Genomic DNA, 22,080 nt, shown 5'->3' with positions numbered 1-22,080 from the left:
ACCACCTGAACCATGTTGTAGTCAATATGCATTCTCTACACTGTACTCTTTACTTGTGTATCTTGCTTGCTGCTGTAACAAGTGAATTTCCCCGCTGTGGGATAAATAAAGTACAAATACATACCATACATACATGCATCTGGTGCTCTGTTCAAATCCCGGCTGGAGTCATTCCACTTGGCCTCTGGCTATGTTGTCCATGAAGGCAGCACTCGGCGGTGACTTAGCAGCAGGCTATGCTAGCTATTCACAAGTCCCGAATGCCCGCTCATTCATTTCATCCAAGAAGAGCACATGTGTTATGTTGAGAAGAAAAAGGGCCACATGCTGGTGGAAAGGATGACAAGGTCGTCAGTGTTGGAAGCGGTGCCACTTAGGACTTCCAGGTCAGAGGTCTTCATGGCAAATTGGGCCATTCCTCCTTTCCTTTGGGATCTTCCGCAAAAGGTCACGGCGAGGTTCAAATGATCTCCCTGGGTTGACAAAAGAGGCGGGACTCATCAGGGTTGAGCGGGACAGAAGCCTCAGGCAGGGAAAGCAACGATGGAGACACACATGACCACAACAATTCATCCTCATCTGCCTGCACACATCTGCCATGACGAGATTTACTCCAACTACACTCGCTTGAGGTTTTGTGTACATATTAGTTGACTAAACATCATTTTCATTTCCACCGTCTGCTGGTTCATCTCCTAGGCAATTTCATTCTAATTTCCCAGCTGCAATCAAGGAGAAGAGGCAGAAGACCCACTTGCATATTAATATATACCGACCCATACAAGGCGGGAATGTCTGATTTATTATTGTTATTATTATCATCATTGCGTCGGCCAAGCGCAGCATGGAGGTTATGTTTTTGCCGGCGTTTATCTGTTTGTTTGTTTATGTTCAAAATAACTGAAAAGGTCCAAAGGGAAATTGCATGAAATTTTCAGGAGTTGTGAGATATTGGAGGATGGAAGCACTGATGACATTTTGGGGGTGATCCAGATCACCGTCTGGATCCTGGAAAACAAGTTTCCAGCAGGTTCTACAAAATATCAAAGACTGATCCAGATCATGGAATCATTCCAGGTACTACAAGTATGATCCTGAATATGAAACATGGAATTTTTTTGGAATTTCCATCACAGGAAGACAACAAATGAAGCTATAAACATGCAACACACACCTTTGTGTTTGTGTTCCAACAAATTTGTTGCATCTTTGAAAGCATCAGCCATTTTTGTCATATTGATATCACTATGAATCCAACAGCTAATGTTATGTTTTCATGGTCAAGGAATCTAAATATGGAGATCAAATACATGTAGGAATAATATTTATGCTGTAAATCGCAATATGGGGGAACTATTTGGTGCTTGGCAGCGGTCTGCACGCCCCAAGTGCTTTTCTATTGTTATTATTATTATTATTATTATTATGGGTACATGATAATTATTGGGCCAATATGAGGGAATTATGATGTCACGCCTATCAATCCAATAACATTAAAATAGCTATGATCATTTAAAAAAACGCTCCAATGAGGCGAGATTACCCGTACTGTGGGGGTGCTTCTTTTTCCTCCTGCCTGTGACGCTAACGGCCTGTCCTAACTTCCCCTGAGCCCACTTGGAAACAAACATTCACTTTACAAGGAAAACATTTGGAGTGCTAGTTGTACCAGATGCTTCACGATGAAGGGAAGAAAACCATGAAGCACACAAAAAACCTTATCAGCCACCTGAAACATTTGAAAAGTGCAAAAGGTTTGCCAGAGACCTCCATAGTGGCACAATGGCTGCTCGGAGCGTGTGCCTGAATACAGTGCACCTTGCTGGGCCACAGCAGGTGGCTCCTCCCCCTCTAGCCTCTGGTTCTCCTGATAGTAGTGATGTGGTAGTACTCATGTTATCATATTTCATGAGTTGTTCCCGTCCTTCTGACCTCCACGTGTGCACTAACTACACTTACATCTGCAACATCTAAAAAGCAGATATAAAAAAAGTCATCAGTACCATAGCCGCCCAGAGAAGCTCAGTATTGGTTTGGAAAAAATATGGGCTCCTCTAGCTCCCTCTGGTGGACAGAGGCAGCATTGCAGCGCCGTCCAGCCATGCATTTTCTAACACAATACAGTAGACGCCCCTACAACGTAAATAATCCGTTCCGAGAACCTTTATGTTATAGGGAGTTTATGTTATACGAAGCGTAAAATACATGTAAACAGCCTAATCCGTTCCAAGATCTTCCCAAACTCACCTCTTTGGCACTTGAAAATATTCAAAGTCCACCAAATATGGTGGGAAAATATAAGAAAATGTTAGCATAAACATAGTAGAGTAACATATCAATATAAAATAAGGTAATAAGATTACTGTAAATGAATAAAACTGAAAAACAAAAACAATCCTACCGTTCACGAGATGTCTTGATCAGGAGCGCAAGTGGAGGCAGGAAGGAGGAGGAGGACTAGCCTGAATCGAAACGCGACTCCAAGAGTCTAAGTGTCAGCTGGTCTCACAGACAAACGCACACCCACACTACACGATAATGCTGTGTGCAAAATTTTTATTTGTAACTTAACTTAATTGTTTAAGTTAGTTTCAGGGCGACTACGGAGTGGAAGTAGGTTGAAGAAAGAAGCCTGTCTCTCACACAAACTCACGTACGTGCTGGATAACTCAGCCAATGAGATGAGAGCGGAGGCGGTGCCCCGATAATCAGCCAATGAGAGTGTGATGTGTCAGAAGGTGTCACCAAGTGTTAGTCTGAACTTGCACCGACTTGAGGCATTAATAAAGTTTATTGAAAAAAAAAAAAACTTGCACTGACTTGACGCTTTGTTATATGGAATTTCTTCTGTAATACGAAGCAAAAACTTTACATAAATTCTTTATGTTCAGTGGAATTTATATAAAAGGAGGTTTATGTTATGCGAGGTACTACTGTATATCGTGCATCTCAAATTTTTCATGGTACTGTATCTCAGGGGAACAGCAATGGAAGGTATAGTTGGGGGGAGTCAGCGTACATGTCGTACAGCAGTATACTGTAGATGTAGTCAGAACACACAGCCATTATTGTGAAAACATCTGGCAACATGAGTGAGCAGCAAGATCACCGTTTTGTGTCTACAGTCCCATCAAGGGGGTGGTAGCGTGCATGAGTGTTGCCGGTACTGGGGGAGCTGCGGTTCACTGAGGGGAACCATGAATTCCAACACGTACTGTGAAATTGCAAAGCACATCATGACCACTGCCTAGGAAAACTAACTCTTGGACATAACTTAAGAGTAGTCAGTGTACAGCCTGTATTGACTGAAAATGCAGGCACTATTGTTCTCTCTAGCACTGTCAAATTCTCAGTAAAGGGCTCGCTGAGCGCGGTGGTGGGCCAACCATCCAATGCCTCCCGTTTAAAAAGGATGGCTAAGGTGGGCACAGAACCACGTCGCCCATTCCGCCCCATGGCCTCCAGAACACCACGGCAACAAGGCCCCTTCTCGTTGTTCCACGCACTGTCAAAGGTCTGAAGTCATCCACGCCTGCGTCCTTTGGCAAAGGGATGATTGAGGGCGCTTTCATGTGGAACATGCGTACCCTTCCTCCTCTTCCTCATACCCTTCATCCCCTTGTTCTACCTCACAAAGACGTCTTTGCCGGGTGAGGAGCAGATAAAAACAAATGGTTTCCCTGAGCTCACTTGGAAACCAACATTCACCTTACATTTTGCGTGCTCGTTGTAGCAGATGCTCCGTGATGAGGGCGCAAAAAAACCTTATAAAAAACCTCATCAGCCACCTGAAATGTTTGGAAAGTGCAAAAGGTTTGCCAGAGACCTCTGGTGTCACACCGGCAGCTCGGAGCGTGTGCCTGAATACAGTGCACCTTGCTGGGCCACAGCAGGTGGCTCCTCCCCCTCTATACTCTGGTTCTCCTGATAGTAGTGATGTCATCATATTTCATTAGGACTAATCAACAAACTACACTTACATCTGAATTAAAAAAGTAGATGCATCTAAATTAAAAAAGTAAATATATTGTATATCGGTCTTGAGAAGCAGAAGGTTATCAGTATCTGTTTGAAAAAAAGACATGGTGGATCTCGAATATTGACATGTACGTCCCTCACATGGTCTGCAGAGATGTCAACAAACAATGTGAACTTTCTTGGGACATTCGGGCATGCATTGGCCCACGGAGCAAACAAAAGGGGGGATTGTTTGGGTCCTGAATTGAGTGGAAAAGCGCGTGGGCGGGAAAGAGTGAGATGACTCTCTGTCACACGGGAATGCTGACATCACGGAGACGTTTCGGCCACGTCACTCCATGAAAGATGACTTGATGTCCTTTTGGGTTGTCTGACAAGACAGGGTGGTCAGTGAAGAAAGTTCCACCTGGGGGCATTGATAGTCTACTGCACACACGGTGAGTTCAGGTTGGCTTGGTAGCACAGGCTGCAAACAGCAGAGAGCTGCTGTCATATAGAGGATCTCTGACTAGTGCTGTTTGCAGTAGGTCCTTCTAAACTACACTCCACTCCACTCCTGGCATATAGAGGATCTTTGACTAACGTTTTTGTAGTAGGTCTTCAAAAACAGCATACCTTCCTGTCGTATAGAGGATCTTTGACTCATGCTTTTGTAGTAGGTCCTCAAAGACAGCATACCTTCCTGTCATATAGAGGATCTTTGACTCATGTTTTTGTAGTAGGTCCTCAAAGACAGCATACCTTCCTGTCATATAGAGGATCTTTGACTCATGCTTTTGTAGTAGGTCCTCAAAGACAGCATACCTTCCTGTCATATAGAGGATCTTTGACTCATGTTTTTGTAGTAGGTCCTCAAAGACAGCATACCTTCCTGTCATATAGAGGATCTTTGACTCATGTTTTTGTAGTAGGTCCTCAAAGACAGCATACCTTCCTGTCATATAGAGGATCTTTGACTCATGTTTTTGTAGTAGGTCCTCAAAGACAGCATACCATCCTGTCATATAGAGGATCTTTGACTCATGTTTTTATAGTAGGTCCTCAAAAACAATAGAGAGGCTCTCCGCTGCTCCTTAAAAACTACAGTCCACTGCTGTCATATAGAGGATCTTTGACTAGCATTTTTTTCCAGTTGGTCTTTAAAAACTGTGGAACTCTCCTGTCATGTAGAAGATCTTGACTACCATTTTTGCAGTGGGGCCAGAAAAACAGCATACCTACCTGTTATATAGAGGATCTTAGTCTGATGTTTTTGGACTGGATCCTTAATAATAGCAGGCCTGCCTGTCATATAATTTTTGACTTGTGCTGCTTTTGCAGTTGGTCCTGAAGAACTATAGTCCACTCCCGTCAAATAGAGGATCTTTGACTTGTTTTTTTGTAGCAGGTCTTCAAAAACAGCCCACCTTCTAGTCATATAGAGGATCTTCTGCTTTAATGTACGCCTTAATTACTGTCATTCCAACTATGGATTTGGTGAAGTAGCATATGATAGCATTTCCTTGGGGATATGAGGACATGTTTTGGGGGCCAGAAGCTCACACACAAAAGACACAAAGTGGTGTAGTGTGTTAAGTCCAGTATGTTAAATAAATCTCCTGCCAAACCAACAAAGTGTGAAGGAGACCTTTCATAATGACACTGTTTGTCTTATCGTCCCAGTGAGGCGGGTGAAGCACTCAAACGTGTGTGTGTGTATGTGTGTGTGTGTGTGTGAGAGAGAGATGAGGGAAGTGCAGTGTTTGGCTAATTTATGCGTCTGCAAGACGACAGGCGGGGGGAAATCTCCCCCAACGCAGGTAGTCTTATCATCAGCCAGTCTCTTTCATTCTCTTTCCCCATCCACTGGCACCATGAATATGGCTTCCAATTAAGGGGAGGGAGCGTGCTGCCACCAGATACTGCTTTTGATGCGCGCGCACACACACGCACACACACACATGCCTTCATGTGTGCACACAACATCTGCACTCTGAATGTCAAACCAAGGAGATGGTGACACCATGAAACACAGGTGCATTTGCTCAGACGTCTCACTCTGACTAAGCACTTACTCAGAGAGTAAAAAGGCAGCATTAGGTATTGATCACTCATATGGCAGCGCTGGGGTTTTGTTATGACGGATAATGCATAGCTTGCTCAGCAAGGATGGATTTAAGTGCATCTCCTCTGGCAAAAGAAAACAAACAATGAGAGGCAGGAAACAGCCACTCCCTGCCTACTGCGTGTCATGCAAAGTGCTTCTGTTCCGTCTGTTTTTAATAAACGCATGACTCTAACACAAGCTTTAGCACAGGGGTGTCCTGACATTTCCCCAGTGAGGACCACATACTGTAGTGATGCATCTTTGCCACTTTTGGTATTTTGAAAAGCAACACATGTAAATATGTCATGTCATTTCCGGTGTATAAGATGCTGCTTTGAACACTGCATCTTATACAGACGTGCGGCTAATCTATGGCTAAATTATAATCTGCTGACAGCTCCTTTACTTCAGAACTACTACTACCTGCTTAAATACCGTGGCACTCATGGGTCAGCGAGGAAGCGGTAGCTGGGCAGGAGCCAATCAGGAGCTACCAGTGCACTCACAACGAGCCTGTTTACTCGTTGAACGGTGCAGGAGGTCCGTATATATCAGTATAATAACATAACAGTCTGACTCACAGTGTCCTGTCACGAAGAACACCAAACTCAAAAGGTGCACCTAAGAAGTATACAAACATGTAGGAACAGGAATTGAAAAGAAAAATAAACAACTCTTTCAAAGCCCACGATGCATTAATTGCAATGCTGTCAGCCTCCCTCTAGCTCCCTCTGGTGGACAGAGGCAGCATTGCAGCGCCGTCCATCCATGCATTTTCTAACACAATACAGTAGACGCCCCTACAACGTAAATAATCCGTTCCGAGAACCTTTATGTTATAGGGAGTTTATGTTATACGAAGCGTAAAATACATGTAAATAGCCTAATCTGGAGCAAGTGGAGGCAGGAAGGAGGAGGAGGACTAGCCTGAGTCGAAACGCGACTCCAAGAATCTAAGAGTCATCTGGTCCCACAGACAAACGCACACCCACACTACACGATAATGCTGTGTGCAAAATTTTTATTTGTAACTTAACTTAATTGTTTAAGTTAGTTTCAGGGCGACTACGAAGTGGAAGTAGGTTGAAGAAAGAAGCCTGTCTCTCACACAAACTCACGTACGTGCTGGATAACTCAGCCAATGAGATGAGAGCGTAGGCGGTGCCCCGATAATCAGCAGCGGTGAGCGTGATGCGTCAGAAGGCGTCACCAAGTGTTAGTCTGAACTTGCACCGACTTGAGGCATTAATAAAGTTGATTGAAAAAAAAAAAAAAGACTTGCATTGACTTGGCGCTTTATGTTATATTGAATTTCTTCTGTAATACAAAGCAAAAACTTTACATAAATTCTTTATGTTCAGTGGAATTTATGTAAAAGGAGGTTTATGTTATGCGAGGTATTACTGTATATATTTTTCCTGAATATTTTGACTTTATTCTTGTAAAATATCATTCTATATACAGTATATTATATATATATATATAGTATTATATATATCTAAATTTTTTAATATAAGTTTTCTTTATAAATGATATTTTTCAAATGTGCCGTGAGCCAATACAAATGCAGCTGCAGGCTGCAAATTGGTCCCGGCAGCGCTTTGGACTGCTTTAGCATTACTGGTCTCTTCACATCCTGCAAGGTAGGAGTGCCTACCTGGTGGAGGTCACTCCCCAAGGGGAATTCCTGGAAATACCCTGGAGCCGCAGATGTGGCACGGATAGCCTGCCAGAGCTGGTGCTGGCAGCCCCCCAGGTAGTGGGAGCGCACCCCTGGCAGCAGGTTGTAGTTCCTGAACACATAGGCCTTCAGTGGTGTGCCCCTGTTCACGATGGTGCTCACTGCTGCCACCTATGTGTCAATAAAATGATATCCTAGCGTGAGGCAGCATGTTCAGCATCTTTAACGCACGTTCATATCTTGGAATTAATACAACGTAAGACCAAAATGTCCATTTTTATTTGTATGTATCCTGGATTAAACTCACTTTCGGACATTCCGGGTTTCTCGAAGTCTCCACAAGGAGGTGTGAGCCCATTTTTTCTCTGTGAAAGAAGAAAAAGAGTCAATGCTGAGGACGTCACATTTGATACCGTTGTTATATGCATCACAAATCATTCCTTCCTATGAGTATATCACAGTAAAACAATTAAATTAATACATACATAAAAGAAAGAAGGAAATGTATTTGTGGCATATTATTTCAAAAAGAAGACCACGATAACCATGTGTGTAAAGTAAAAAAAAAAGAAAAGAACATATCAAATAATAAGACCCACTTTTGGGTCCCGACCCACCAGTTGGCAGGACAGCTCTGTTGGTTTTGCAAACCTTCTAGTCTGGTAAAAATGTTTTTCAAGGAAAAATTTTTTGGAATGTTGCCCATCATCCGCAATCCTTTTGTGAGACATGAACACACAATTTTTTTCTTTTCTGTGCCTTCTAAAGATATAAAAACAGGTAAAAAGAGGCAGCTAATGAATGCACGTAATGGGACACAGCTATTCCTCCTATTAAAATACCTCCAAAAAGCTCCAACGGCACACTGATTTCACACAGCAACGCCACAGAAACCAACACCCACACCAAGTAACAGTAATAGTAATAATCCACAATATGCAGCCTTACCTTTTGGTCATGTCTGAGGCATTGTGAGCGTGACGCTGATACACTACGGGCGAGTGTGTGGTGAAGCTTGTCGCTAGCCGGCTAACAGCTAGCAGGTGTGTTATGAATATGTGTCAATACACCAGCAGATCGGCATAACAATGTTAATAATAATAATAATAATAACAATGTCGCTATAGCGTAGTTACATGCACCTCACATTATTTGCAAATGGCGCTTTTTGGAGACTTCTTCAGACGACTTTAGAGGAGGAATAAGTACACTAAGTCCCCAACTTACGAACACAATTGGTTCCAGAGGACCATTCTTAAGTCAAATTCAAAAGGTAATATTACCTATGATATAGGTACTACATGTATGTGTATACATATACAATATATGTGTATGTATGTAAATCTGAGTTTGGATGCAGTAGTAATATTAAACCAGGATAATTAATGAAAAAAACAATAATAAAAATGATACAATAATACGTAATGATAAATGTTATTTACCTTTGAAGAGTGGTTGAGCATACGTCATTGGTGGTGTGGTTATTGAAAAAAGGACATATGGTGGTTTTGGTTAGACTCTTCTAAAAGAGGTAGTGTTCTGTGGGTGGTGTAGAATTAAGCAGGCCTATTAACTCTTCATAAACTTTAATCACACGTTCTGTCCGGATTGTATCATACAGCTACAATTTAGCTTTCCATTTCTCCTTTACACTCTCTCCCCACCGTCTGCCTCTCTGTTGGTCCCATTAGCAGTGTCACAGTGCCCTCTACTGGTCAAGCATGTACAGTAGCAGTATAAATACTGATTGAGCGACTACAAGGCAAAATAAAATAAAATATAGACCAGTCGGCTTGTGTTCGTATCCGTGAATGTTCGCTAGTCGGATGTTCGTAAGTTGGGGACTTAGTGTATGTACCATACGTGCAGTAATGGGCTGGCTCTTTTTATCTGTTCTTATATCTTTAAAAGGCACAGAAAAGAGAACATGTGTTCATGTCTCACATAAGGATTGTGGGCAACATTCCAAAAAAAGGTGGGCTTTTCCTTTGAGGACCTTCCGCAAATCTGCTACCAAAATGTTAGTAAGTTTTGAACTGCTCTGATATCATTCACAGGCCGTATTTGGCACGCGGGCCGCCAGTTGACGGGCCCTGCCCTACTGCCTCAACATCACGAGGGGCACTGACTTGAGGATGCTCTCCCAGGCTTCGCTGTCGTAGAAAGCGTGGCTCCACCCCATCTTCACCGTGCCAACGATCACATTTTGCTTGAAAACGTCCGGGCCCAGCTTGCGGTACAGGTTGTCGCACTGGTCGGTCGGCATCTGGAAGACGCCCAGCATGAACCCCAGGATAGCACCTGCAATGTGGACATGAAAAGAGAAATCTATGAGCAGCAAGTGCGCAACCCCGTCGGGAGCGCTGAACAAGCCTGTTGATAACTAAAGTGAATAGTGTACGAATAGCATGAGTGGGGGAACGCGGGTGATGAAAACGTGAGCAGATGTGGCCCAGATGGATTGCATAATCCTGAAATAATTTTCCCTAAATGGGAACATTAAGATCTGAGGGACCTGCGAGGAATAAACACAACAACATCATGTTGGTGATTAAAGGCCAATCTGGTGGATAAACTGAGTCATGCAACAATGCTGCATCTGGCAACAGAGCTGAGCATGGAGCACTCCCTGGTGGTCATTTACAGAGTGCAAAAACCTGCTCCTCAGCCAAGCATTTTGACTTAAGGGAGAATGTGTGCTGATCTGCGCGGTCCTAACATGGTGAAGATGTGCTAAGTGCTGCAAGCCATGGCCGTGCTGGAACATACATGCACACACAACACCGTGGCACCGGAAAACAACTCACCTGTGCTGACACCACAAATATAATCAAACAGTTTGTAAATGGGCTTGCCACTCAGGGTTTCCAATTTGTGCAACGTCTGAAGGGCAAGAAGTCCCCTGAAAGTACAGAAGAGGACATAAATTATAAACAAGTACAACGCAAATGCGCCATTTAACAACTCTACTTCATTACAGCTGCCGGGTGTGTGGAGTGGACTACAACTGCAAATAACCACCGCAGTCTCTACGCATCCCTGGGTCACAAACCATCAACAGCTGGTAGCTGCATCTAAAGCAGGGGTCACCAACGTTTTTCCTTGTGAGAGCTACTTTTACAAAATGAAAATGGCCAAGAGCTACTCATTTTTTTTAAAATTTATTTTCAGATCTTATTTTAAACCCAAACAAAGCGAATATGCTTGTTTTACCAGAACATGAACAAAATGCTGGTGTCCACAACTCACATTTTGTATTTCAGAATGCATTTCTTTCTACTGTTCTTTCATTATTAACTGAAAACCTGAATGAAAAGCAGGATTGCGGGCACCTCATGTGGTCGTGGGGGCCCGCGGGCACCACGTTGGTGACCCCTGATCTAAAGTATCACAAGCAGTCAGCATCCAGCTGCTTTATCTAGCTCTGAATGCACGTGCAAATGCTGCTACAGGGCTGTTTGGTCCTGACCGCTATATCAGTTCCTTTGCTGCTGTGTTGTGCAAGATACTTGTTCATCAATGAAACTTGTGTTCAAACAGAGCTAGGTTTTCCTCTCCACTTTCTCATGCACTCCAAATCATTATTAAAGTTCAAAGATTAAGTTGTTATTAATGATGAGTTTTCATACATATTTTGGAAATAACAGCCTCTGTACAATTATTACCTGCTTCAGATTACCGTCCCAAACTTATGGCATTATTATTATTTATGAACTATGACATCATACCGATAAATACGATAACATTAGAAATAGCTCTGTTAACCAATCATATCAAAGAAATGCTCCAATGAGGCCGGATTACCCGTACTGCGCGGTTAAGCAAATCAAGCGCACCTTCTCTAACCTGCCTGTGACCTTAACGGCCTGTCCTAACTTCCCCCGAGCTCTCTTATTAAGACATTTCGCGAGCTAGTAGTAGTACCAAATGCTGCGTGATGAGGGGAGAACAAAAAAACCCATGGGGCACACAAAAAACCTTTTCAGCCATCTGAAATGTTTGAACAGCGCAAAAGGTTTTCCAGAGACCTCCCTGGCGTCACAGCAGCTGCTCAGAGAGTGTGCCCGAATACAGTGCACCTTGCTGGGCCACAGCAGGTGGCTCCTTCCCCTCTATACTCTGGTTCTCCTGATAGTAGTGATCATATTTCATTAGGACAAGTCAACAAATCCTCATTTGTTGCAGTCCTTCTTACCTCCAGGTGTGCACCAACTACACTTACATCTACATTTTGAAAAAGTAGAAAAAAAAAAAAAGTTTATCGGTCTTGAGAAGCAGAAAGTTATAAGTATCGGTTTGAGAAAAAAATAAAAATAAAAATAAAAATATATATATATAGTGCATCTGTAGTATATAGCACCATCACGGTTCAAACATCGCTCTCTTTTTCAAAAATGTATTAATTAATAAATGATTGCTCTTTTGTGGTTGACTACATACTTTTATCAGTTTTTTTTAAAAAGCATATTTAAGCAAACATTAAATTGGCATTAAAATGTTCTAAAAGAAGTAAAAACAAAAAGACTTTAAGGCAACAGAAGACTTTGATGAAGTAGGTGTCACTTGTAACACGTGCCACGCCTGATCACCTACGACAAGCTTTTATTATTTTATCAATATTTATCTCACAACGGGCAAATCAATAACATAATAATAAAAATAGTCATCATCATAATAACAAAACGGGCTACTGTTGTGGCTGTACTCCAGCTAAAACTAAAATGAACCCCCAACGTCACTTCCTGTCCACATGTCTGGAAGATACTTAGTGAAACACATACAAGCACAAGTTTTATTTGCCACTGGTGATGTGTACTATATTGGGTAATAGGATGTAAATGTGACCAATAGGAGTGTTGGTTCATGTCTAGAGGTAGGCCTGCACAATAACAAATTTTGCTGGTCGATAATTGTGCTATAAATTATCAACGATGATCAATAATTTCAACCTTTTTTTAGACTATATTATCATTAAGTTCATCATTCAATGATCACTGTGTCATGGCACATTTGAGCCACTAGATGGTACTCAAGTGCAGCACAGAAGATGCCTACTGTAGCACTTATGAATCACCGGGCGTCACCATTTCACATACCCTGGGTATCGCGGCCCAGCGCTATACATTCACTTTGCCGATCAAATGCCCCAGCAAGCGCCAACCGCCGGCATGATTGCCCCACAGCACATCCACACTGCAACTGTGGCATTCGGCTTACAAACTATCGCTTTTGTGCTTTCATTCACATTAGCGTTTGCTTGCTAACTGCTAGCTAGTGTGTCGCTTAGTGTATTCAATCACTACGCAGCTAGCCCCCGCCTCCACATGCTGTGACAAAGATGCTGAATAGCTGACAGGAGGCTCACTCTTTCCCTTCATTTGGCTAAACAACCAATGCGCTCAGACACAAGCAGAGTGAAACTCTTGTCATCCAGCCTGTGTGCTGCAGCAAGACCAGGAAACACAGGCATCAAAATGATCTACCTTGTTTTTTTTCTATCGTTCAACTAATCGTTTTATCAATTATCTTGACAGGCCTTTTTAGAGGGCTCTAATATTGGCAAAAATTTTATTTAAAAAGTCATAAGTAAGTCAAACCTGTCTTAGCGGCCACCTTTATAGAACAGCCACCTGCCTATAGCAGCCACTGAAAAATCCCCAGCAGCAAATTTACATTTTATAGACCATGTGTACAGCAGTCACCTGTCTAACGCGGCCAGCGGCCACCCATTTTGTCTCCCTTGGTCAATATCTGACTGCATATAGCAGCCAAATTACCAACTCAAGTAGAAGCTTCATGCACAAAAAAGTTTGGTTTTTCAATCAATGAAGCCGTCGTGTGTAGACTTTAATTAGAGTCCTAGCTCAGTCACAATCATTCACAAGATCCACACAAACTGTCAGTTGTTCCACATGAAAAAGCCGTCTTCTTTTGAGCTTGCTATTTCCTGGTCAAACATGTAACTTTAAGAGCATTTGCACCAAAACATTACCGCAAAGTAGGCTGGGAACAGGACGTGCTCCCAGCGACGCTACAATAAAAAAACAAACATACGCTAGCATGCTGTCAGGATTGTGTGCTTCGGTACTGCCATCTCTCTGTCTTCCCTTGCAGCACATCCCTGACACTCCTGATGAGCTGATCATCCTCACCTGTGCCTTATTAAGGAGTGCTATTTAAGCTGTGTGCAATGCTAGGTTCAGTGCCAGATTGTCCCTTTGCTACACCCTGTTCAGCGCCTTCCAGCTTGTTCTTGTGCATTGTGTTTTGGCTTTCTGACCCACACTCGGCTCTCTTGTAAGTACCTACCTGCTTGATGTTCTCAGCAGTAGCTGTATTTTTGGTACTTCTGCTAGTTTTTGTTAGCAGCTCTTTTTGTTACTTGTCTGTATTTTTCCCTGCTCAGCTCTCCTTGCTAGCAGTGTTTTTTGTTACTACTTCCCGCGACTAGGTCCGGAGGTATTTTTGTTGTACTTTGTTTCTTGTGTTGTTTTTGTACCTTTTTGTTATCCATTTTTGTATTAAAGACCTTTTCTGTTTCACGTAGTCGACTCTGCATTTTGGATTCCTGTATCACGGCCTTGGCCGTTCGTAACACATGCATGCGGCAGCGGAAGCAAAACTGAGTTCGGTTGTACTTAACGTGATTACATTCTAAAATACTTCAATTATTTTTCATCAATCCATCCATCCATTTTCTATACCGCTTCATCCTCATTAGGGTCGCGGGGGCATGCTGGAGCCTATCCCAGCTGACTTCGACAGGCGACAGGCGGGGTACACCCTGGACTGGTCGCCAGCCAATCGCAGGGCACATATAGACAAACAACCATTCACACTCACATTCATACCTATGGACCATTTAGAGTCTCCAATTAACCTCACTTGCATGTTTTTGGAATGTGGGAGGAAGCCGGAGTATCCGGAGAGAGTGCTAACCACTGGACCACCGTGCGGCCCTTTTTCATCAATCCTCATCCACAAATCCATCAAAGTCTTCATTCTGTATTCGACACAAACAAAGCCGTCTTCTTTTCCTTTCGCTACTAGTCTGTTAACTTGTCAGTGTTATTCAGCTCCGAAGCAAAGAAGGAAACTTCTCCTGTTGCTTCTGCCAACTTTATTTATTGAACGCGGCCACCAGACAGCAGCTCAGAACACACACACATCTCTCAGCATCGTCTCTCCTTCCTGCTTGCCCACAAGGCAAAGGTTAAACAAGCCCCACTACATAGCTGTCCAGCCAATGCCTGTAAGAAATGACACCGTTTATTTCCTGGTGTGCACTGGTCAATACTGTAATGCCGCTTGTTGTGGGGAAGGAGAGACTCACGTCGCCGATGCACTTTAATGGCTTTATTAACAGCGGAGAACACTGCAGGACTTTACATCCACGCCAACATAAACACACTTCCCAACTCTCTCCAAACTCACAGCTAGCACTGAGCCTAGCTCTCCTGCTCGGGACGCCCACCGTCACTTCCCGTCACTTCCTGATGAACTAAAGCTGTAATAACACTCTGCCGTATAAAAAGTAAAATATTAAAAACAAGCGTAAGACATTACTAGCACAGCTTTGTTCTGTGGGTCGTGGATATATTCTATCAGTTATTATTAAGCCTCTAGCTTCCTTTTAGTAAGTAAAAACCTTGGCTACGATTGCACTCCATTGTCATGTACACCTACAAAGTACACTTGGAAGAACAAGAGGTGAATGAATGTATTGCAACTGATGTGAAACTGATGAGGGGTAGGATTAAATAAGCTTTGATCTTCCTACTCCTTTTTGGACATGCAAAATTGTGAATTGTACTATGTGATGTGCTACTGTTTGACTCATGCATGTTCAGGATTAAAACCATGAACCATGATAATAACAAGCCTAGTAGTGCTGTACAACTTTTATCCGCAGTCCGCAGTGCCCTCTACTGGTCAACATTATTATTATTTTTTCCCTTTTTTTTCCTTTTCTGGTCAACATTCAAACTGTCTATAGCGGCCACTTTTGCAGACTCCCTCTAGTGGCCGCTATAGACAAGTTTGACTGTATTTTATTCTCTAACTATTCTAATTCGAACTATAAAATATTCTGATTATTAATATTGAACCCAACTTTGCAAAAATTCACTTATGGCGGTCGGGTCTGGAACCAATTAACCGCTATAAACGAGGGATTACTGTACATACAGTATACATTGTGTAAAAATGCTAAATAGATATATTTTGTGTGTATGTGCTATTCGTATCAACATTTCAGCTTTTTCTTTTAAATTTTGCATTTTTGTCCTGTTTTTCTTGTTTAGGTTTATGAGTTATGTGCTGCAAGTTTTGGACACGCCTGAGGTAACTAATGCATGAGAGCATTCGGGGTAGATATCCTGTTTCAGGAAGTTGCGCCAAAATCCCATCTCCTGAAAGGAAGTATTAGGATCCTGAAATGTGTACCGTAAACCTCCTCCATCGATGGACAGGATCCGTATGCCTCGGCCTTTAACTGGCTTATGGTAGCCCACCAGAGCAAGCGCTTCTCTCACTGCTTCCCTCAGCCTGGGGTCGCTTGCTTGTTGGAGACGCAGCAGGCAGGGGATTACTTTCTCCTGAGGAACACAGGAACACATTCAGTCTGCTGTTTTCTAGCCAATGTGGAAGACACATGCAAGTAGAACCCTTCATATTATTCATATAAGGTAACAGTCAGTCACAAAGCATACCTGCTCTTGTGTTATAGGGCGTATAGTACATACAAACTGTTGTGTTATAGGGCGTATAGTACATTCAAACTGTTGTTATAGAACGTATAGTACATTCAAACTGTTGTGTTATAGGGCGTATAGTACATTCAAACTGTTGTGTTATAGAGCGTATAGTACATTCAAACTGTTGTGTTTTAGAACGTATAGTACAGTCAAACTGTTGTGTTATAGAGCATATAGTACATTCAAACTGTTGTGTTATAGAGCGTATAGTACATTCAAACTGTTGTGTTTTAGAACGTATAGTACAGTCAAACTGTTGTGTTATAGAGCATATAGTACATTCAAACTGTTGTTATAGGGCGTATAGTACATTCAAACTGTTGTGTTATAGACGTATAGTACATTCAAACTGTTGTTATAGAGCGTATAGTACATTCAAACTGTTGTTATAGAACGTGTAGTACATTCAACTGTTGTTATAGGGCATATAGTACATTCAAACTGTTGTGTTATAGGGCGTATCGTACATTCAAACTGTTGTTATAGAACGTATAGTACAGTCAAACTGTTGTTATAGGGCGTATAGTACATTTAAACTGTTGTGTTATAGAGCGTATAGGACATTCAAACTGTTGTTATAGAACCTATAGTACAGTCAAACTGTTGTGTTATAGAGCGTATAGTACATTCAAACTGTTGTTATAGTACGTATAGTACATCCAAACTGTTGTTATAGAGCATATAGTACATTCAAACTGTTGTGTTATAGAGCGTATAGTACATTCAAACTGTTGTTATAGTACGTATAGTACATTCAAACTGTTGTGTTATAGAGCGTATAGTACATTCAAACACGACAAGAAGTGCAGGTGACAGTGCCAGCCACTTCTCGATGTGGAAGTCAACAGGTTTTAGTGTCTGTACGTCACAGGGGATTAGTACCTTTGCTTCCTTTGGCAAAAGTGGAACTACGTTAGGTTCTGACTGTTAAGATTGTGACAGAAATAAAGGCCGTGCATGCATGCTGGCCCAGAAGACCAAAGTGCTCCATGTCCACATACAGTTTGCCAGCAGCAAGTCAGGTAGAGAAAGTAGGGTGGCAAGGAGATAACTCACCTTGACAGCAACCCCACAAGTCTCAGGAAACTCCAGGAGATGGTAGCTGAGGTCCTCCACTCTGCTGATGAAGACCCTCACGTCCGTGGCCCTGTGGAGTGCTTGCACCAGAGCACGGGTTCGATTGTCCACGCTCACCCTGGCAATGATCTGGACAGCAGAAAATCAACAATAAGACACATACGGAAGTAATAACACTCATGGTGGCTTTAGTGCAGGAACCTACGGCTCTGGGACAAATAAAACCAGAGGTTAGAGGTTTGAAAATGATGAAAAACATTGAACCCACAAATGCTCATCATACATTCTATTAAACTATTGCTTGATTCTACTTTTTTTGAGTGAATTTAATTTGTCCCTCAGACAACTTCATCAAAAACAAATGGCTCCTGATAGGGAACACACAAGCAAATCGTCCCAAAGTAATAGTATATATATATTAAATGACGGCATTGTATGTGTAATAATTAATACAATATAGATTGATGAGATTAATACAATAGAACAAACAACAGAGTCATCTAATTTTTCTCCAACTCCTTTCAAGAAAAGATTTGATTAGGGGAGGCTTTTTTCTGTACAAATGTTTTTTACCACAGTATTCAAGAATATTTATTTGCAATATTACATTTCACCATTATGTATAATTGAATAAAATACAATATAGATTACTCTACATTGTACATTTTATTCAGGGAAGGTCATTTTTACAAATATATATATATATATATATTTATATATATTAAATGAAGATATATACAGTCTAATCAGAACCAGCACTTTCTATGCAGCTTCAGAGATGCCACATCAGACAGAAATTTACCATAATTCCAACATTTGATGCCCTTTGTGATTTTCAACTTTGTCGTCATCTTTTTGTTTCTGCTTCAAATGCCTGACAAAGTGTGTGATACAACGTGAGGAGATATGAGGCGCGGTGACGACATCAATGGGGTGCGGATTGTGTTCAAGTCACCACACCATAAAGGCTTGGCCATATAGAGAAGCCCGTCTAAAAATACATAAATTCCTAGAATGCATGCAGGGCTGAACACACACGTGAACAATGTGCGCTCACTTGGGATCCTGCTACTTATATATACACACTATATATACATACACATACATACTGTATGTGTATGTATATATATATATATATATATATATATATATATATATATATATATATATATATATATATACACACATACACACACACACACACACACACACACACACACACACACATATATACACAGACCCTTTCCAAAAAATTAGAATGTCATGGAAAAGTTGTTTAATTTCCATAATTAAATTCAAAAAGTTAAACTTTCATAGATTATAGATTCAGGGCCCACAATTTCAACGATTTCAAGTATTTATTTGTTTATTTTTACATAATTTGGGCTTCCAGCTCATTAAACCCACAAAAACAGGAATTCAAAAAATTAGAATATTGTGAAGAAATCAGCCCAAATTTTGCCGGGCATGAATGTTTTAAACTGAGTGTCACACACTAATCATCTACTAAACTCAAATCACCTACACAGGCTTCCCCAGGTGTCATTAAATTGCTTCAGTTTGGTTCAATTGTCTCAGTTGGGTTCAATATGGGGAAGACTGCAGACATGACAACTGGCCAGAAGACCATCATTGAAAAGCCACAAAAGTTCATAGCTAAGGAGGCTGGTTGTTCAGAGTGCTGTGTCCAAGCATATCAATGGAAAGTCTAGAGGAAGGGCAAAATGTGGCAGGAGAAGATGCACCAGCAAAAGAGATGACCGTGGGCTTCAGCGGATTATCAAACAGGGAAGATTCAAGAATCTGGCAGAGATCCAGAAAGAGTGGAATGAGGCGGGAGTCACAGCTTCAAAAACCAGCACATTCAGACGCATCCGGGAGATGGGCTACAACTGTCAGGTTCCTCGGGTCAAGCCACTTCTGAACCTGAGCCAACGTAGGAAGCGTCTCCACTGGGCCAAGGAGAAGAAGGACTGGACTGTTGGCCCGTGGTCCAAGGTCCTCTTTTCCGATGAAAGTAAAGTGTGCCTTTCATTTGGGAATCAAGGTCCAAGGGTTTGGAGGAAGACGGGTGAGGAACAGAACCCAAGCTGCCTGAGGTCCAGTGTGGAATATCCACAGTCCGTCATGATTTGGGGTGCAATGTCCGGTGCAGGTGTTGGTAAGCTCTGCTTTCTTAAATCCAAGGTCACCGTAACAGTCTACCAGAATGTTTTAGAGGACTTCATGATTCCTTCTGCTGAGGATCTGTATGGAGATGCAGATTTCATCTTCCAGCAGGACCTGGCCCCTGCCCATACCGCCAGAAGCACCAAAACCTGGTTTGATGCCCATGCCATCACAGTGCTTGACTGGCCAGCCAACTCACCGGACCTAAACCCCATTGAGAATCTATGGGGTATTCTCAAGAAGAAAATGAGGGGCACCAGACCCAACAACAAAGAGCTGACAGCAAGCATCAAGGAAATCTGGGCTTCCATAACTCCCAGGCAATGCCACAGGCTGATTGCTTCAATGCCACGTGGCATCGAGGCAGTGATTAAGGCAAAGGGATTCCCAACCAAGTATTGAAGATTGACATATCGTTTTGAAAGTACCATATTTTGATTGATTTGATGTGATCCTAACTTCTTTCTTTTTTTTCCTGCAAAAACTGAGAAGTAAATGGTGATTTCTTCACAGTATTCTAATTTTTTGAATTCCTGTTTTCGTGGGTTTTATGAGCTGGAAGCCCAAATTACGTAAAAATAAACAAATAAACACTTGAAATCGTTTAAATTGTGGGCCCTGAATCTATAATCTATGGAAGTTTTACTTTTTGAATGGAATTATGGAAATTAAACAACTTTTCCATGATATTCTAATTTTTTGGAAACGGTCTGTATATGTATATATATATATATATACACACACACACACACACACACACTGTATATACACATATATATATATATATATATATACACACACACATACTGTATATATACACATATATATAGTATATACATTTTGGGAGGGAAGGGGGTAATTATCAGGCCAATATGAGGGAATTATGACATCATACTGATAAATCTGATAAAAATAAAAAAAGGTGAGTCCTTACCTCTAAATGTAAAAAGGTATGTCTAAAAGAGTTATCCATTCTCAGTACCGTATCGGTCTTTAGAAGCAGAAAGTAACTTGTATTGGTTTGAAAAAAAAGATACTGTGCATCTTTTATCATTAGAATTATCATGCAGCCCTAACATACTGTATGTTTCTATATTTATATACAGCAGGTGCTTCGTAGCAATGGAAAGCAGTTTGATTTCCACATTTTTGCTGACCCACCTTTTCCCTTTGGAGCAGAAGTTTCTTGGCCTTCTCCTCTGTCGCCGCCTTGTGCTCTTTACTGATGCCGACCTCCACCTGCTTCACTGCCGCTTCATCCCCAAGCTTGTTGGCTTCATCTGTCGCACTTTTGGACTCCCCCGTCCTGAACTTTGGCACCAAGGGGGCGATGTAGTTGCCCACAAAAGCTTGCACGGTGGGAGCGGAATAGGACAGGTAGTGGCCCAAACCTTTCTTGGGGGATGTGGGAGCAGCAGGAGGAGGAGGTGGTTTATTACGCAAGAGGTCATTTGATTGTTGATGTGGAGATGCGGCAGATTTATCGACATGGTCTTTCTTCTCCACAGTTTTTGTACCGAAGTAGGAATTAATGTGATGGGCCAAGTAGTTGTAGGTTTCATCCAGGTTGACTGAAAAGTTGCTGGGGTGGAAAAGCGCTTTCTCATTAGATGATTGTTTAGGCTCCTCTGCTCCGACAGCCGGAGCGACACGCCTCAGCTTTTTCTCCTTCACTTCCTGCACCTCTACAGTGGCAGTGGCTTGTGCGGCGTTGTGAGGCTGCGAAGAGAAGGCAGTGGAAGTGGCCTCCAAAGTAGCTGCAGATGTTGGACTAGAAGGAGTGCTAGCTGCATGCTTGGGGGCGGCAGAAACAGGACTGTGTGTTTTTTCCGCAGTCGGCACCACACTTGGCCCAGCCTTGTGGGGTTTGAGTCTGACGATCTTGGAGAGAAGGTCCGTTTGCATCACAGCTTTAGAAACTGTGTCCAGCGTATTTCTCACTCGTGACATGTGTTGGCTGAGGCCTGCAGACCAACGCGGTGCCGAGGTGTTCAAAAACAAGCCGCTGGTGTGGAGCCCCGGCTTCTGTCTAAGTTGGTAAACCCTGCAGAGCCATGCCTTTCGAGCTCGGACCCCCCGTGAGTGGAAGATGTGCTCCTGGTTGAGGGAGACAGTCTTGCCGCAATGAGGATGTTGCACATTGATTGAGCGGTGGAAGGTACCTGAGAAGGGAAATGGGGAGCATGCTGATTTGCATGAATGAAACGTTCTGTTTAGTTTAACCCAGGGACACCATTTGTGACTCATCCTTTAAGAGTTCATTCCATCCAAAGGAACTATAGCTCTACACTCCTGTCCATGAACCTGGAGATGGTCAACAGAAAATGGGGTGG

The 22,080-nt window shown here is 42.3% G+C and overlaps 1 protein-coding gene across 3 annotated transcripts in view; it reads right to left on the bottom strand.

Moving 5' to 3' along the window:
- The window catches only part of LOC129181311 (calcium-independent phospholipase A2-gamma-like), a 29,212-nt gene that overhangs the window by 6,808 nt on the left and 324 nt on the right, over positions 1 to 22,080 (bottom strand). Inside the window, exons 2-9 of one of the 3 annotated variants that reach the window (XM_054776360.1) lie at positions 20,909 to 22,051; positions 17,558 to 17,707; positions 16,191 to 16,342; positions 10,553 to 10,647; positions 9,875 to 10,046; positions 8,053 to 8,110; positions 7,722 to 7,916; positions 147 to 473 (exon numbers count right to left, since the gene is read on the bottom strand). In XM_054776360.1, coding sequence (XP_054632335.1) covers positions 300 to 473; positions 7,722 to 7,916; positions 8,053 to 8,110; positions 9,875 to 10,046; positions 10,553 to 10,647; positions 16,191 to 16,342; positions 17,558 to 17,707; positions 20,909 to 21,994 — 2,082 coding nt within the window. In that variant the 5' untranslated portion in view covers positions 21,995 to 22,051 and the 3' untranslated portion in view covers positions 147 to 299. Of the gene's footprint in view, positions 1 to 146; positions 474 to 7,721; positions 7,917 to 8,052; positions 8,111 to 9,874; positions 10,047 to 10,552; positions 10,648 to 16,190; positions 16,343 to 17,557; positions 17,708 to 20,908; positions 22,052 to 22,080 lie in introns of those variants that run through there. The other 2 variants (XM_054776359.1, XM_054776361.1) reach the window with 2 other exon arrangements.

The sequence above is a fragment of the Dunckerocampus dactyliophorus genome, chromosome 5 (assembly GCF_027744805.1).
Source record: "Dunckerocampus dactyliophorus isolate RoL2022-P2 chromosome 5, RoL_Ddac_1.1, whole genome shotgun sequence".
Classification (NCBI taxonomy): Eukaryota; Metazoa; Chordata; class Actinopteri; order Syngnathiformes; family Syngnathidae; genus Dunckerocampus; species Dunckerocampus dactyliophorus.
This window is presented reverse-complemented; position numbering and strand designations above follow the sequence as displayed.